The 15,308-nt window shown below is 40.3% G+C and overlaps 1 protein-coding gene across 1 annotated transcript in view; it reads right to left on the bottom strand.

Annotated features, from left to right (window-relative positions):
• Window positions 1-15,308, bottom strand: part of dph5 (diphthamide biosynthesis 5) — a 74,230-nt gene that overhangs the window by 12,379 nt on the left and 46,543 nt on the right. Inside the window, exons 5-6 of the mRNA XM_080196599.1 lie at window positions 5,700-5,739; window positions 1,060-1,163 (exon numbers count right to left, since the gene is read on the bottom strand). Of these exons, the coding sequence (XP_080052725.1) occupies window positions 1,060-1,163; window positions 5,700-5,739 (144 nt within the window). The remainder of the gene's footprint in view (window positions 1-1,059; window positions 1,164-5,699; window positions 5,740-15,308) is intronic.

Raw genomic sequence — 15,308 nt, 5'->3', positions numbered from 1 at the left:
GTTTTGTATGGCGATGATCACAGTGTGTTATACTTCTCTGACTCTCTTTGACACAGCTAACCATACCAATCTCCACTAACATCTTTCGTCGGTGGGAATTTTATTTCATGATTTTATTTCTAACTGTCTCAGCAATGACTGAGAACCTATTACAATTATGATGCCTCCTGTTATCAGTCATCTCTGCTGAACCCAATGTTTGGTCCTAGTTCCCTCCTAGTCCGTAATGATAATAATGCCCTGAGCAACATTATTCAGAAACATAGGATCAGTTTTACGATTCTAGTACCACCACCAACAAAGCATTCAGCCAGCTCACTTTCATGCTTTGGAATCCCTCCTTAATTTTTTTTGTCTTACAACATGTGTCTCACCTTCAAAATCTGCTTTAAAACCTACTTTGATAGCACTTTGGTCATATCCCTGGGTTTCCTTCTATTTTCTCAAAACGTGAGGCATCTTGGGCCGCTTTGTCACATTACAGGTGCTATATAAATGCAACTGTTGTTATTTCTTAACAGAAAGTAGACGGATGATACGAAATTAGAGTTACGTTGCTAGACATCTTGGGAGTAATGGTTCTATGGAAGATCGTGATGATGCTTTAAGTTCCTTTCATTCCTCTATTTGGATCTCAATTCTGTCTGCATATTTTGAAAACTACTACAGCATTCAAAAGGTGGCTATTTCCCAAATATATCAAGACCCGAGTAAAAAGAGGTAAATTCTGAAAGTGAATTCTAAACACAGTTCCAGTGTGATATTCAAGATCTAAAAGAAGCCAAATCAGATGGACAGGTTTTCACAGCTCAAGCTTGCCATAGGATGTAGGGAACATTGTAATCTCGCAGGTTATTTATACATAATGCAGCAAGATCATAATACAAACTGTAGCTATTGCTTTGGAGGGTGTCTAAGGGGAACTAATGCACAACTTTAAAAAAAAAATTCTTCTTTGACCATCTTTCAGCTGCAGAAAGCAAGTACTTTTTGAATTCTGCTGACAAAGGTGGCCTCCTGTACAATCTCATTGAAAAACACAGAAACAGTTCCACTCACCTAACTCCTCTCCTTTATCTCTTCGGTTTTCAACAATCTCCAGCAGCTGCTCTGCAGCCTCATTTACTGACATGAACTTGGGAGGCTCAAAGATCTTCTTGCCCCTGAAAATAAATCGATATCATTAAAAACTTTTTCCTCTCTTTCCCATAATTAATACTATTTCTTCATTCATCTTCCTCATTAAAATGTTATGAAAGATGATCACAACAGGACATCAAAAGTTTCTTTTGTTTACTTTGAAATCAAAGACAAATATCTTGGTTGGTTTAAGATTTTGCTTTTAGAACATAAATTTGTTTGAAGGATCAGGTTTTTTCCCAAAAGTTGAATACTTGTTTTCATTTAAAAAAGCCTATACAGAATATTACAAGATCTGGGGCGGCACAGGGCCACAGTGGTTAGCACCGCTGCCTCACAGCGCCAGGAACTTGGATTCGATTCCCGGCTTGGATCACTGTCTGTGTGGAATTCTCCCCGTGTCTGCGTGGATTTCCTCCAGGTGCTCTGGTTTCCTCCCACAGTCCAAACATGTGCGGATTAGGTTGAGGTCATGCTAAATTGCTCCTTAGTGTCAGGGGGACTAGCTAGGGTAAATACATGGGGCTAAGGCTTGGGTGGGATTATGCAGACTTGATGGGCCAAATGGCCTCCTTCTGTGCTGCAAGATTCTATGATTCTGTCCTTAGGTTTGAGACATATATAAATTAATCTAGTTACGCAATTGGTGTAACAAAGGGAAATGGATACCACTTTGGTAAGGAAGAGGAAACATGAGCTTTACAGTTCAATGAAAATTGAAAAATTGAATCAACTCTTCAGACAAATAATCATATTAAGATGCAAATGTCAAATAATGAACATTATGCAAGGGATTTCTGGCCTTGTGTCACCGTTTGCTTCTGAGTCTCGGCAGTAAAGCTGTAATTTTAGATATCAAAGTTTCCCCAAGCAAAGACAGTATATTGCTGGAATAGCATAAGGGATACTGAGCCATGTAACCTGGGAAGGATCTAGTCATCTGTGTTGAGTTAAGCAATCCCAGCTAGGGTGACAGTAGACCTAGAGCAGTGGTTCCCAACCTTTTAAATGTCACGGCAGATTGCTGTACTGTAAAAACATTTTGAGGCATGCCTCCCGCTTTCTCTGAATTTCCCTCTAGCAAAATCTGTTTTTGGAATGACTTTCAGCCTGCGTTCACCGTCAGGGAGAACTGCAACGTAGGTAGAAAATCTAGGCAGAATTGGAAAATGCAGGTTTCCATGTGCACGTGTGGATGCCACAAATCTGATTTCCACTATAATGCTGAGCACTGATAGCTCCAGTTCCAGCTATCACAAAACTGGCGCCATTGACTTGGAAAAATGTAAATAATACAATATAAATGTAAATTGTATAAATGGAATCTTGATTTCCTTAAAAACCACAGTTCACAGATTATGTTCATATAAGATTTAATATTTTCATACAAGTTTATATTCAGTTTCATATTCATAATTTCATATTCATTTTCATATTCAGTTCATATAAGATTTAATATTTTGAAACGGTCATTAACATGAATTTTGAGTGTTTCTCTCCACAGAGGCTGCCTGATTATTTGGGTTTTTCCAACATTTTTTTCTTACATCAGATTCCCAGCATCTATAGTATTTTCCTTTTGCATTAATATTTTGAGTATTATTACCTCGGGTAGAAAATTAAAATGAAAAAAAAGTGATAATATAATTTAAAAAGGAAGAGGAGATAGCAAAGAACAGGACAGAAATCTCAGCATAATGCTATTCTCATATCTAGCCATTAGCTAAACATGCACATGGGCCTGACCAACATAAAGGATCTAAAATGCATGTGTGCAACTTTTTCCCAGCCAGCACATGCAAAGAGACCTGAAGTTCGTTGGGTCTTGGGCAATGCCGACCAAAGAACTGAAGTCGAAGATTAATTTTAGTTTAATTACCTTAATCTTTAATCATTTTGAAACTTTCTTCATGGCACATCTGGGGGTCTTCATGACACACCAGTGTGCCATGGCACACTAATTGGGAATCACTGATCTAGAGAGCCTGGTTAGAATACCAGGGGACAATAGAACAAGAGGGGAGGCGATGGCATGGTTGTATTGTTACTGGATTTGTAATCCGGAGACCCAGGGTAATGCTGTCAGGACTCAGGTTTGAATCTCACCACTGCACTTGGTGAAATTTGAATTCAATTAAGAAGTCTGGAATTAAAAGTCTAATGACGACCATGAAGCCACTGTTGACTGTTGTAAAAACTCATCTAGTTCACCACAATGTCCACAACCCATGAAGGAACAAACAAGTTTAAACATTATAAGTTTACTTTATTAGTGTAACAAGTAGGCTTACATTAACTCTGCAATGAAGTTACTATGAAAATCCCCTAAACAAAGTACAAATGGAAGCAAAATATTGAGTTGAGTTGTGACTACCTTGCCACCACTGTCCATAAAAAACTGGCCACTAGGGGAAGGCACTGAAGAGTCATGTATGCTCATGGAACAATAAAAACCATAATGAATTACTCCCTACAGAACAGGAGAAAGAGGAAGACTTACAACAAAATGGAGAAAAATATAGTATTGAAACAACTGATGTATGTATCAACTGGTCTAATTTGGTAATTAAAACTAAAGTAAAATATTGCTAATATAAAACAATAGCTTCATTATTAAGCATTTTAAAATCTACTGCTGTCCAGTAAAGAGTTTATCATTTTGTGATAGATCAAAGTTATAACTTGTAGTGAACACTTAAACTATGCATCATTCTTAGCTGACTAGCTTCAAATCAGAATGCAACTCATCCAAAATAAACACAATTGAAATATATATTTCAACTGCTGGATGGTTTCCAGTCTGTCTGGGATTTTTTTAAGAACTTGAGAACATATAGTTGATTTTAACTTTTAGTATGAATCTGCTGAACATTACATGTCTAAACTAACTTAAGATCACACCAGTTTCTGACAAGAAAAACTGTATCAAGTTTAACAAAATACTTTGTTTCATTCATGTTAGCTTCTAATAACCAACTGTAATAGAAACCAAAAGAGAAAATGCTGGAAAAGATCAGCAGGTCTAGCAGTATTTGCAAGGAGAAAGAGCTGACATTTTGAGTCCAGGTGACCCTTTGTCAAAGCTGTTATTTTTCAACAACTGTAGGTGGGAAACCATGATTGAGGAAGAAGGAGCACATATTAGAAGTACAACATTGGAAAATGGCATCAGTGGAACAAATGTGACGGAGGTGAAGGAGCTGAGAGAAAGGGGTGGAGTCTTTACAGGACGTAGGGTGCAAAGAGCTGTAGGCCAGATAGCTGCAAGGAGTCAGTGTGCTTGTAATGGATATTGGTAGATAGTCTATTGATGGAAACAAAGATTGAAAGGTCTAGGAAGGGAAAGGAAGTGTCTGAGATGGACTAGGTGAAGGCGATGGACAGGTGGAAACTGGAAGCGAGGTTGATAAATTTTTCCAGGTCCGGATGAGACCATGAAGCGGCACCAAAACAGTCATTGACGTACTGGTAAAGGAATCATGGGAGGGGACTCAGGTAGGCCTGGAATAAGGAATGTTCTACATACCCTATAAAGACAAGCAAAGCTAGGACCCACGCGGGTACCTATTGCTACACCATTGATTTGGAGAAAGTGGGATGAATTAAAGGAGTTGTTGAGAGATAGAACAAATTCAACCAGGTGGAGGAGAGTGGTGATGGATGGGAATTGTTCAGGCCTCTTTTCTAGAAAGAAGCGAAGAGCTCTCAGGTCATCCTGGTGTGGAATGGAGGTTTAGAAAGATTGCACAGTGAATAGGCGGTGATTAGGACCAGCAAACTGGAAGCTGTCACTATGATGCAGGGCATCAGAGGAATCCCAGATGTAGGTGGGGAGGGAATGGAGCTTTACCAATACAGTTTTACTAACTGTAATAATCTGCATACTATACTAGGAAGAAATAGGGGTAATTTAATGCACTGGGTGAAGCGGGTTCAAAGTATAAATAATTGGAAACCTGACCTCCATATCCAACTTTAATGGAGGAGGATAGGGTACTAACCTGCTTCCCAAAGGTAGACACCAAATTTAAATATTTTAATAAGGCCTCACATCTTATCACTGTTATAAACTTAATATTGGTTAAGTTTCCTGGAATTCGTGAAATCTGGCAGCTGTAAGGACGTGAGAATGGTTAAATAGAACATGTCACTGCATTATCAGCACAATTTGTAGACATGAAGGAACAAGAATTTACCTATAATGGCCCACAATCTGACCCCTTCTAATGTCCACGTTTCTCCCAATGGCTAACACCTTTCTGCAGCCTGAACCACAGGCCTACCTGCCTGACAGTCAGCTAATCTACCAATCTGCCTGGTTATGATCAGGAAAACAATATAAAAAAATTAAACTGGGTCCTGCAACTCAATTCAACAATAGCACCAGGAAACCCTTCTGAGTTACCAAGCTGCAGAATCTCCCTTCATACTCCCTTCCCAGCCAATGTGTGCCAAGATGTGATTCACACATCAAGACGCAGATTGGATAAATGTTTAATCTCCAGAAGGTTTATCAGAATATTATAATCACTTGTTTCTTAAATAAAAGAGCAACTTGCCTCATTAGATTTTCCAGAGACTGTTCCTTTACTTTGATGTCTGCATAGAAGATATAAAAAGAAAGATTATTCAGCAAAAAAAATCTATGCTTTAGTTTCAGTCTGCTCTCCAATATATGGGAAAGCATCAAGATACTCTGTGGATTACAACAGCTGTTAAAACATAGCAGGAGTCTAATGCACGTATGGAGAATTTCCTTTTCATCGTTCACGTCAAATGACTAAACACCAGATTGTAAGGAGGCTAATTTGTCTATTGCTGATGGAAAGAGAAACCCTGTGACCTCCCCGCACTTAAACACTCAAAGAGCAGGTGATATCAGATACTAAAACACTTACACATTGCAAAGAACTGTATTTCACAGAAGTAAATACTGTTATTATGCAAAATGGATCTTTATTTACTTGCTTAGCAAACTGTTACTTAGCAAACAGAAGATACAACTAAAACTTGCCACTGTTTAACTTGTGGTTGGGGCAATAACAGCAATTAAGGGCAAATGCATTGGCTCTTTCAAATACAGCCACATATTAAATGAATAGACCAAGATTTCTCCTTTGGGGTGCAAATTATGCTCAAAACTCAATCAGATTTCAGAACTCTTTTGCTCAAGTTTTCACTCAAATTAATTTGCATATCACAAAATAAAATCTTCCATGAACCAATGCAATTGTGCAACGTTTCAGAGTTTCATTTTCAAAAAAAATTGCATTATGCTGTATTGCTTGATGTATTTAAGAGCAGCAACATGTAGTCTTATTAAATAGCTAAAAATGGATTTTTTTATAAAAATAATTTTTAATCAGAATCCAACTGAGTGTAACTCAACTTTAAATAACTGAAAATGATTTTGACAAATTACACAAAACTATTTACCAGTTGCATTGGTGTACAGTTACTGGTTTCTTGGAACATTAAAAAAAATCTAAGCTTTGAAAATGTGCTGAATAGTATCCTTGATCCTGGAGAAAACAGCTCAAATTTCAGAGCTCAGAGTTGGTGTAATTAGTGGATACTCACAGTGATGATTAACTGCATCTGTGGATGTGGCCAGTTACTAGTGTGATACTTCTTAAACTTCTTGAAAAGATTGTGTAGAAATTCAATTTGTGCTAGGTCTAACTTTATTTGGAATTCCTCCATCTTTTGTGCTGGTTTATCAATTTTAGGCAAATTATGCTGCAAAAAGCTGAAGGACATTCCTGTTCAAGATGCTTTATGGCCTTTAAAACTCTTTGAGTTTTGATGTGTAAATTGAAGGAGATACGAGCACTTAAATGATGTTAATCAAATGGATTAGAGATAATTTACAGTGGAAATGCTTGCATAATAATGATACTGGACAGGTAATCCAGAGGGACAGAATGTATGGGAGCTATATTTGCCAATGATGTCAAGATAGTGGGAAAGTAAATTGTTAAGAGGGTACAGAGAGTCTGCACAGGGATTTGGACAGGTTAAGTGAGTGGGCAAAAATCTGGCAGATAATGTGGGCAAATGTGAACTTCATCACTTAGTAAGGAAGAATAGAAAAGCAATATAAAATGGAGAAAGATTGTAGAGAAGGACCTGGGTGTTTTGTTACAAGAATTAAATAAAGATAGTAGACAGGCACAGCCAGTGTTTATGAAGATAATTGGAATGTTGGGATTTATTGCAAGAGGTGTGAAATTTAAAAGTTTTGCTATAGCTGTACACGGCTTTGGTCAGACCACACCTGGAGTACTGTGAGCACAGTTTTGGTCTCCTTATTTGACAAAATATACAATTGTTTTAGAAGCAATTCAGAGAAGGTTCAGTCAACTCATTCCTGGAATGAAAGAAAGGAACAAAGAAAGGTTAAAGCAGTTGGGCCTATATGCATTGTAGTTTAGAAGAATGAATTGTGATCTTGTTGTATATTTAGCATCTTGAGGGACTTGATCTAATAGTTGTCTAGATGATGTTTCCTCTTGAGAATAAACTAGGAAGCATGGTTTAAGAACAAGAGGCAGAAGATAAGGGAGTTTCTTTCTCTCAGAGGGTCATTAGTTTGTAGGATTCTCTTCCCTAAAAAGCAGTGGAGGCTGGGTCTTTAAACTTATTCAAGGCTGACGAGTCAAAGGTCATCTGGGTGGGGGTGTGGTGGTGGGGGCAGGCAGGCAAGCAAGAAGGTAGAACTGAGACCACAATCAGATTGGCCATCATCATTCTGAATAGCAAAGCAGCTTCACAGGGCCCTATTTTACTGGGCTGGGCAGATTGACTGGGAGTGATTCAGATCTGACTTTTAGACCTGTTCTCAGGTGCCCCCACATGCACGCTGCCTGCAAAACTATCAGCAATTCCGAATTGCGCTGCACAAGTTTGTGGGTGGGGCTTAACACGCCCCAAACCCTGCAGCTCCAATCAATGCCTCCAACTGCGTATGCGCAAAAAAAAGATAGCACGTGGCTACCCTTTTATATCGTGCCCGGACCAGATAATGCCTCCCCCGGCCCCCGATTTCAAGCAGAGAGCCATCATATGCTAGGCACCTACTTCCTCACTAACCAGAGCGCCTGAATCAGACTTTTGTGGAGCATGTCTGTTTTGCGTCGATTCTGAATGGGCCAACATGGTGGTAATGGGGGAAGTGCCAGTAAGGTTGGGTGTGCAGCCCATTAGTCAAGTTAAATACATGCAAATACATTTAAATGGCCATCACACCCAAACTCGATCGTGGCAATTTTAGGGCCTTGGTAAAGGGCAACAGACACGGAGGTGGGTGTGGATTGTGCTACTCGCCTCACATCTGACTTTACCAAGTTTCCGTGCCCAAAAACGAGTGCAACGTGATGGCAAAATCGGGCCCAAAGGGTCAAGTGGCCTACTCCTGCTCCTAAGTCCAATGTTGCTAAGTTTGTACTAATGATCTGGAGGTGAGTTCAAATTCTGCCATAGCAGCTAGGGCATTTAAATTTGGACTAAAAAATTAACATCAGTAATAGTGATCTTGTTACTACTGGGTTGTTATTAAAACCCCAGCTGGTTGACTGATTTCCTTTAAGGAAGGCAATCTGCCATTCTAACTGTGACTCCAAACCCAGAGCAATTTAATTTATTCATCGTGTGTCAAACAACAGAGTAGACTTTTAACTACTCTCTGAAAAAGTGGGGCAAGCCACTGAATTGCATCAACCTGTTACAACAAAACATAATAAGAATGAAATTGGACAGAGCATCCAGTGACAACTTAAGCCTTAAATATATAGATGATCAAGGCACACTTAGCCAGTTAGCCTTGTGAAGTCCATCTCACTAAAAGTACTCAATGAGATCTTCTGCCAAACTTGGTAGAGTTGTCGCAACAGCTCCAGACTTCTCCATCACCATCCTGGAGTTTGTCTTGTCTCATTGGCAGAATGACACGTCAGGGGTGGGAGGGAGTGGCCCTGGAAGCCCTCAACGTTGCCGCAGATCCAATGGGGCCCCATGACATCAGGTCAAACATGTATAAGAAATCCTCCTGCTAATAACCAGCCACTATCCGTTCTCAGCTGAAGAACCTATCCTGCTCCATGCTGAATGCCACTTGAAAGAAGCATTGAGGACAGCAAGGGTACAGATTGGGGACTTCAATTTTCACCTCCATAAATGGTTCATCATCACCACTGGCCAAATCCCGAAGATAATACCCATCAGACTGCACTTGTGGCAAGTAATGAGAGAATGAGATGAGGGTAAAACTATTTAACCATATCCTCATTGATCTAATTATGGCAGATGCTTCTATCTATTGGAAAAAGTAACTTCAATAACCATCACCAAGAATGGCTTGGTCAAATCCTCAAGGCATGGCTGCCAGATTAGGTTTACGGCAGAAGGGAGAGAACTGACATGAGCGAAAACCTACTTAACTTCTACCTGATGGCACTGAGTAAGAGTGAAAGTCTTTGTGGAGATAATGTCCCATCTTTGAACCGAGAATACTCTCTATTGTGTTGTGTTGCACAATCAAGTTAGATTAGTTTTAAATTGGTGGCTCAAAACTGGGCATCCATGAGGCTTTGCAGGCCAGCAGCAGTAGCAGCAAAATTTTATTTCAACTCAATATGTAACCTTTATCCTGGAATATTCCACACTCTACCATTAACTTCAAACCAAGGAACCAACTCTGGTTTAATTAAGAATATAGGAGAGAATGCCAGCCTGACAAAAAAAATTCAATACCAACCTGGTGAAGTTACAACATAGCACTGCATACATGATTGATTCCAAACCCAAACTGCTACCATCTAGAAGGGTACGGGCAGCAGATACATGGGAACACCACCACTTGCAAGTTCCCCTCCAAGCCACTCATCATCCTAACTTGGAAATGCATTGCTGTTCCTTTGCTGTCACTGGGTCAAAATTCTGGCATTCCTTCCCTAATTGCATTGTGGGTGTATCTACATCATATAGACCACAATGGTTCAAGTAGGCAGCTCACCACCAGCTTCTAAAGGTCAACTAGGGATGCTGGCCTAGCCAGCAACCCCCATATCCTGTAAACGAATTTTAAAAAACATGGCACCAAAACTAGCAGATCAGGTCAAAGCTTTCCAGTCCTGCCAAATCCAGTATAAAAGATGATGGACAATTAAGTAACTAATGAGAAAAGGAGGCTTCATGGTCATCTCCATTCTCAATGATGCTGGAGACCAGCACAAATGCAAAAGATGAGACTGAAGGGTTTCTGATAGACAGGGTTAATCAAACCCACAGTCACAGGATCAGATCAAAGTGCTGCAAGTCCTGCTACATCCAGTCATGGATCTTGGTAGACAATTCACCAGACAAACCGGAGGAAGGTGTTCCACAAATATCCCCATACTCAAAATGAGCATGGGGCTTAGCACATCTGTGCAAAAGACAAGGCTGAAGCATTTACAATTATCTTTAGCCAAAAGTGCTAAGTGGATGATCCAACTCAGCCTCCACATTAGATATATTCAAGTGGGAACTGGATGTGCCTAAAGGGGACAAGGGGTAGGGAGAGAAAGCAGGAGTGGGATACTGAAAGTCCATGATCAATCATGATCATATTAAATGATGGTGCAGGCTCAAATGGCTGAATGGCCTACTCCTGCACCTATTTTCTATGTTTTCCTACCATCATAGATGTCAGTCATAGAAGATGGTGGTCAATCATTTCAGTCCCTGGACATTGCTGCAAGATTTTCTCAGGACAGTGTCTTAGCACCAATTATTTTTAGCTGCTTCATCAATGACCTTCCCTCCATTATAAGGAGATACTCACTGACGATTGCATAATGTTGAGCAGCATTCATGACTCTTCAGAAACAGAAGTGTCCAAATGCAAAAAGACCTGGAGAACATCCAAGCTGGGACTCACAAAAGACAAGTAACATTTGAGTCAAACATATACCAGGTAATGACTACCTTGAACAAGACAGAATCTAACCATCTCCATTGATATTCAATGGCATTACCATTGATGAATCCCCCACTATCAACATCCTAGAGGGTTACCATTGACTAGAGTGGCTATGAGAGCTTGTCAGAGGCTGGGAATTCTGTGGCAAGTAACTTACTTAATAGTTCCCCAAAGTCTGTTCACCATCTTAAAGCACAAGTCAGGAGTGTGATGGAATACTCTTCACTTGACTGGATGAGTGCAGCTCCAACAACACTCAAGCTTGATACCAACCAGGGCAAATCTGCCTTTTGGATTGGCAACATTCACTCCTTCCACCAACACTCAGTGGGAAGCATGTATGACATACAAAACTAACTGCATCAACTCACCAATGGGCCTTCAACAGCACCTTCCAAACCTATGATCTCTACCTAGAGGGACAAGGGCAGCAATGAATGGGAGTGCAAGATCCCCCTCAATGAACACACCATTTTGACCTGGAACTCTATTGCCAATCCTTCATTGTTGCTGGGTCAAACCCTGAAACTCCCTTCCTAACAGCACTGTAGGTGAGACTAACCACATGACTTGCAGCAATTCAAGAATGTGGCTCACCACAACCTTCTCAAGGGCAATTAGGGATATGCAACAAACAGTGGTCAAGCCAATGATTCCAAAATCAAAGAACAAAAGATCTTCAGTCAGAAGTGTCATACTCTTCCTAAGGTTCCCATCATCTCAGAAGTCAGTCTTCAGCCAATTTGATATTTTGCATGTGATATCAAGAAATAGTGAGCATACAGAATACAGCCAAGACTGTGGGTTTAACCACATCCCAACAGTACAGCTGACGATTTGTCATCTAGAACCAGCAGTACCTCTGGCCAAGTTGTTCCAGTAGAACTTCAACATTGGCATCTATCCAAAAAAGTGTATATCCTGTCAACAAAATCTAGTGCAATTATCTCATTTGGCCTGCTCTCAACCACCAGGGAAAGGGTCATATACATTGATATCAAGTGATACTTGCTAACTGATAATCTTGTTGGGAAGCTGGAGTGGTGGTGTTCCAATGAGGCAGGTCCTTTGTTCTTCTCAATAACCGAGGTTACAGGGTTGGAATATACTAGTGAAGACAAGGTTGCTACAATGCATATTGTAAATGGCACACACTGGATTCTAACTTCCCAAAGACTAAAGACTATGGGGCAAAAGTCTCCCATGCAAAGACCCCGGATACATAATTAATTATGCTGAGGATGGAACATATGGTGTGGTTTCCTTTGACCTCCGCAGTTGGATTTAGTCCTGGATGGGAGAATTCCATCCCATTTGACTCAATCGCATTCCAGGCATTGTCTTTGCAAGATTTAAAATTTATGTTCAGTGTTGAATTGCAAGATGTATTACATTTAACCCAAGGCCCCTCAGGCTTTTTTGCTCCCAGAGCATTTAGTAAAGCACGTTATTTCGAGAATAAATATTTTGGTAGATCGCCAACATACATAAAGCAAGCAAGGCTGTCATCTTCAGTGTTCTGAGAAAAATGACCAATGTCATAATGTTGAAATAATGATATTTTAACATACCAACTTGAGAACATTAAACCATTTATTTTAGATTTTATCTTTTAAAAAATCCACAATTATTGAAATTACGCCAACACTTAATCACCACCTTCATTAGAAATTGCTTAGAAAGTTTTTTTTGTTTGGGAAGAGAGAGTCTTTGATATTCTTTTTCTTGGCAATAGAATGTTAGTGAGATGATGAAAAAGCTGTTGACAAAACTTATGACATTTTGTTATGCATTTGTAAACGGGCAATAAGAAGGTTGCCAATGAAAACAGAAAATGTTGGAAATACTCGGCAGACCTGACAGCATCTGTGGACACAGAAATAGAGGTTTCAGGTTACTGACTCATTGTCAGAATCAAGGATTACCAAAACACTGGGTGAAATTTTACCAGCACGTCCGCCCGAGGTTCATACAATCCCACCAGAGGCCAACGGAGAATGCAATTCTCCGAGCCACATCCACCCCCAGAATCGGGGCAGGTGTGCCAGTAAAATTCCGGCTATTAAATCTCTTCACAGAGACTGCCAGACTGACTGAATATTTTCAGCATTTTTGTCTTTATTTCTGATTTCCAGCACGCTCAGTATTTTGCTGTTGAAGAAGCTTGCAAATGCAATTTTCCATTAAGACAATGATCCTTTATTGGAAACTTGCACTGATGGACTGGCCTCTTTATAATTTACTGCTTTACATTTCAAATACTAGCTTTCAAAATAACCTATTCTGTGAAATATAAGGACTATAGTGCTATTCAGCAGAATTCTAAATTAGGTGAGCAGAAATACATTATGCTTTAAAGTAACCAAATATCAAACTATTTAAATCATTCTACATCATATCTAAAGCACTTAAAATGTTGCTTCAGCGATCCTAGGAGTTTCTGGAAAATTGGATTCTTTTGTTTTCATGAAGAGATTTATTTTGTGGCTGTGCCATTCATGTACACACTGGTACAACAATTATGCATTATTTTTTATTGAATACAAACATGTGAAATAATGGGTAGAATCTTCTGCTTCTTCTGGCAGCAAGTATGAAGGTGGGAAGGGCATTTAATTGGGCAGGGCGGTGGCGCACATGAACCCTGCTGCTGATAATGTGGTGGCGTGATCACACAGTGGTTAATACTCTATGTTGTGGCCGCAGCAATCTCGGCTTGGATCCAAATCAGAGCAAAGATTGTTTTGTGAGATAATGTGGCTGAGTGGTCTAAGGTGGTAGGTTCAGGATACAATCTCTGGGAGTTGTTTAGCTCAGTTGGCTGGACAGCTGGTTAGTGGCGCACAACGATGCTAACAGCATGGGTTCAATTCCTGTACCGGCTGAGGTTATTCATGAAGGCCCATTTTCTTAATCTTGCCCCTTGCCTGAGGTATAGTGATCCTCAGGTTAAATAATCACCAGTCAGCCTATGGTCATCTGGGACTGTGGTGACTTTACCTTACAGCAAAGGTTCACTAAGTTGGTTCCATGGTTGAGGGGGTTGTTCTAAAATGAGAGGCTGGGTAAATTGGGCTTATATTCCCTGGATTTTAGAAGGCTGATAAATGATCTCATTATACCCTTCAAATTCCGAATGAGTTGATAGGTTGGACACTTAAAGATTCTTTCCGTTGGTTAGAGAACCTAAAATGCAGAAGCATAGCATCAGGGTTAGAGGACAATCATTTAGGACTGAGATGGATAATTTCTTCACTCAAAGTGTTGTGAATCTGTGGAATTCTCAACCCAGAGGGTTGTGGATGTTCTATCATTGAATAAATTTAAAGTTAGGATAGGCAGATTTTTAGTCTCTGAGGGAATTAAGGAATATAGGGAAAACATGGGAAAATGGATTGAAGCCCAAGATCAGCCACATAAGAACATAAAAACATAAGAAATAGGAGCAGGAGTAGGCCATCTAGCCCTTCGAGCCTGCCCCGCCATTCAATAAGATCATGGCTGATCTGGAGTGGATCAGTTCCACTTTCCTGCTTTCTCCCCATAACATTTAATTCCCTTGTCTGTCAAAAACCTATCTACCCGTGACTTAAATATATTCAGCGAGGTAGCCTCCACCACTTCAACAGGCAGAGAATTCCAGAGATTCACCACTCTTTGAGTGGAGAAGTTCCTCCTCAGCTCCGATCTAAACTGCCCCACCAGTTATCTTGAGGCTGTGCCCTCTAGTCCTGCTATCCTTTCTAAGCGGGAAGAATCTCTCTACCTCTACCCTATCCATCCCTTTCATTATCTTATACGTCTCTATAAGATCCCCCCTCATCCTTCTAAACTCCAACGAGTACAGGCCCAGTCTATTTAGTCTCTCTTCATAGTCCAACCCCCTCATCTCCGGTAGCAGCCTAGTGAACCTCCTCTGCACTCCCTCCAAGGCCAAAATATCCTTGCGCAAGTGCAGCGACCAAAACTGCACACAGTACTCCAGCTGCAGCCTCACCAGTACCCTGTACAGTTGCAGCAAGACCTCCCTGCTTTTATATTCTATCCCCCTCGCTATAAAGGCCAACATTCCATTCGCCTTCTTGATCACCTGCTGCACCTGCTGACTGGGTTTTTGCAACTCGTGCACAAGGACCCCCAGGTCCCTCTGCACCGTAGCATGCTGCAGCTTTTCGCCCTTTAAATAGTAATCCCTCCTACTATTATT

Source organism: Carcharhinus amblyrhynchos, chromosome 9 (genome assembly GCF_965287045.1).
Source record: "Carcharhinus amblyrhynchos chromosome 9, sCarAmb.v2.hapA, whole genome shotgun sequence".
Classification (NCBI taxonomy): Eukaryota; Metazoa; Chordata; class Chondrichthyes; order Carcharhiniformes; family Carcharhinidae; genus Carcharhinus; species Carcharhinus amblyrhynchos.
Note: the sequence above shows the minus strand (reverse complement) of the source record. Positions and strands in the feature narration are given on the sequence as shown.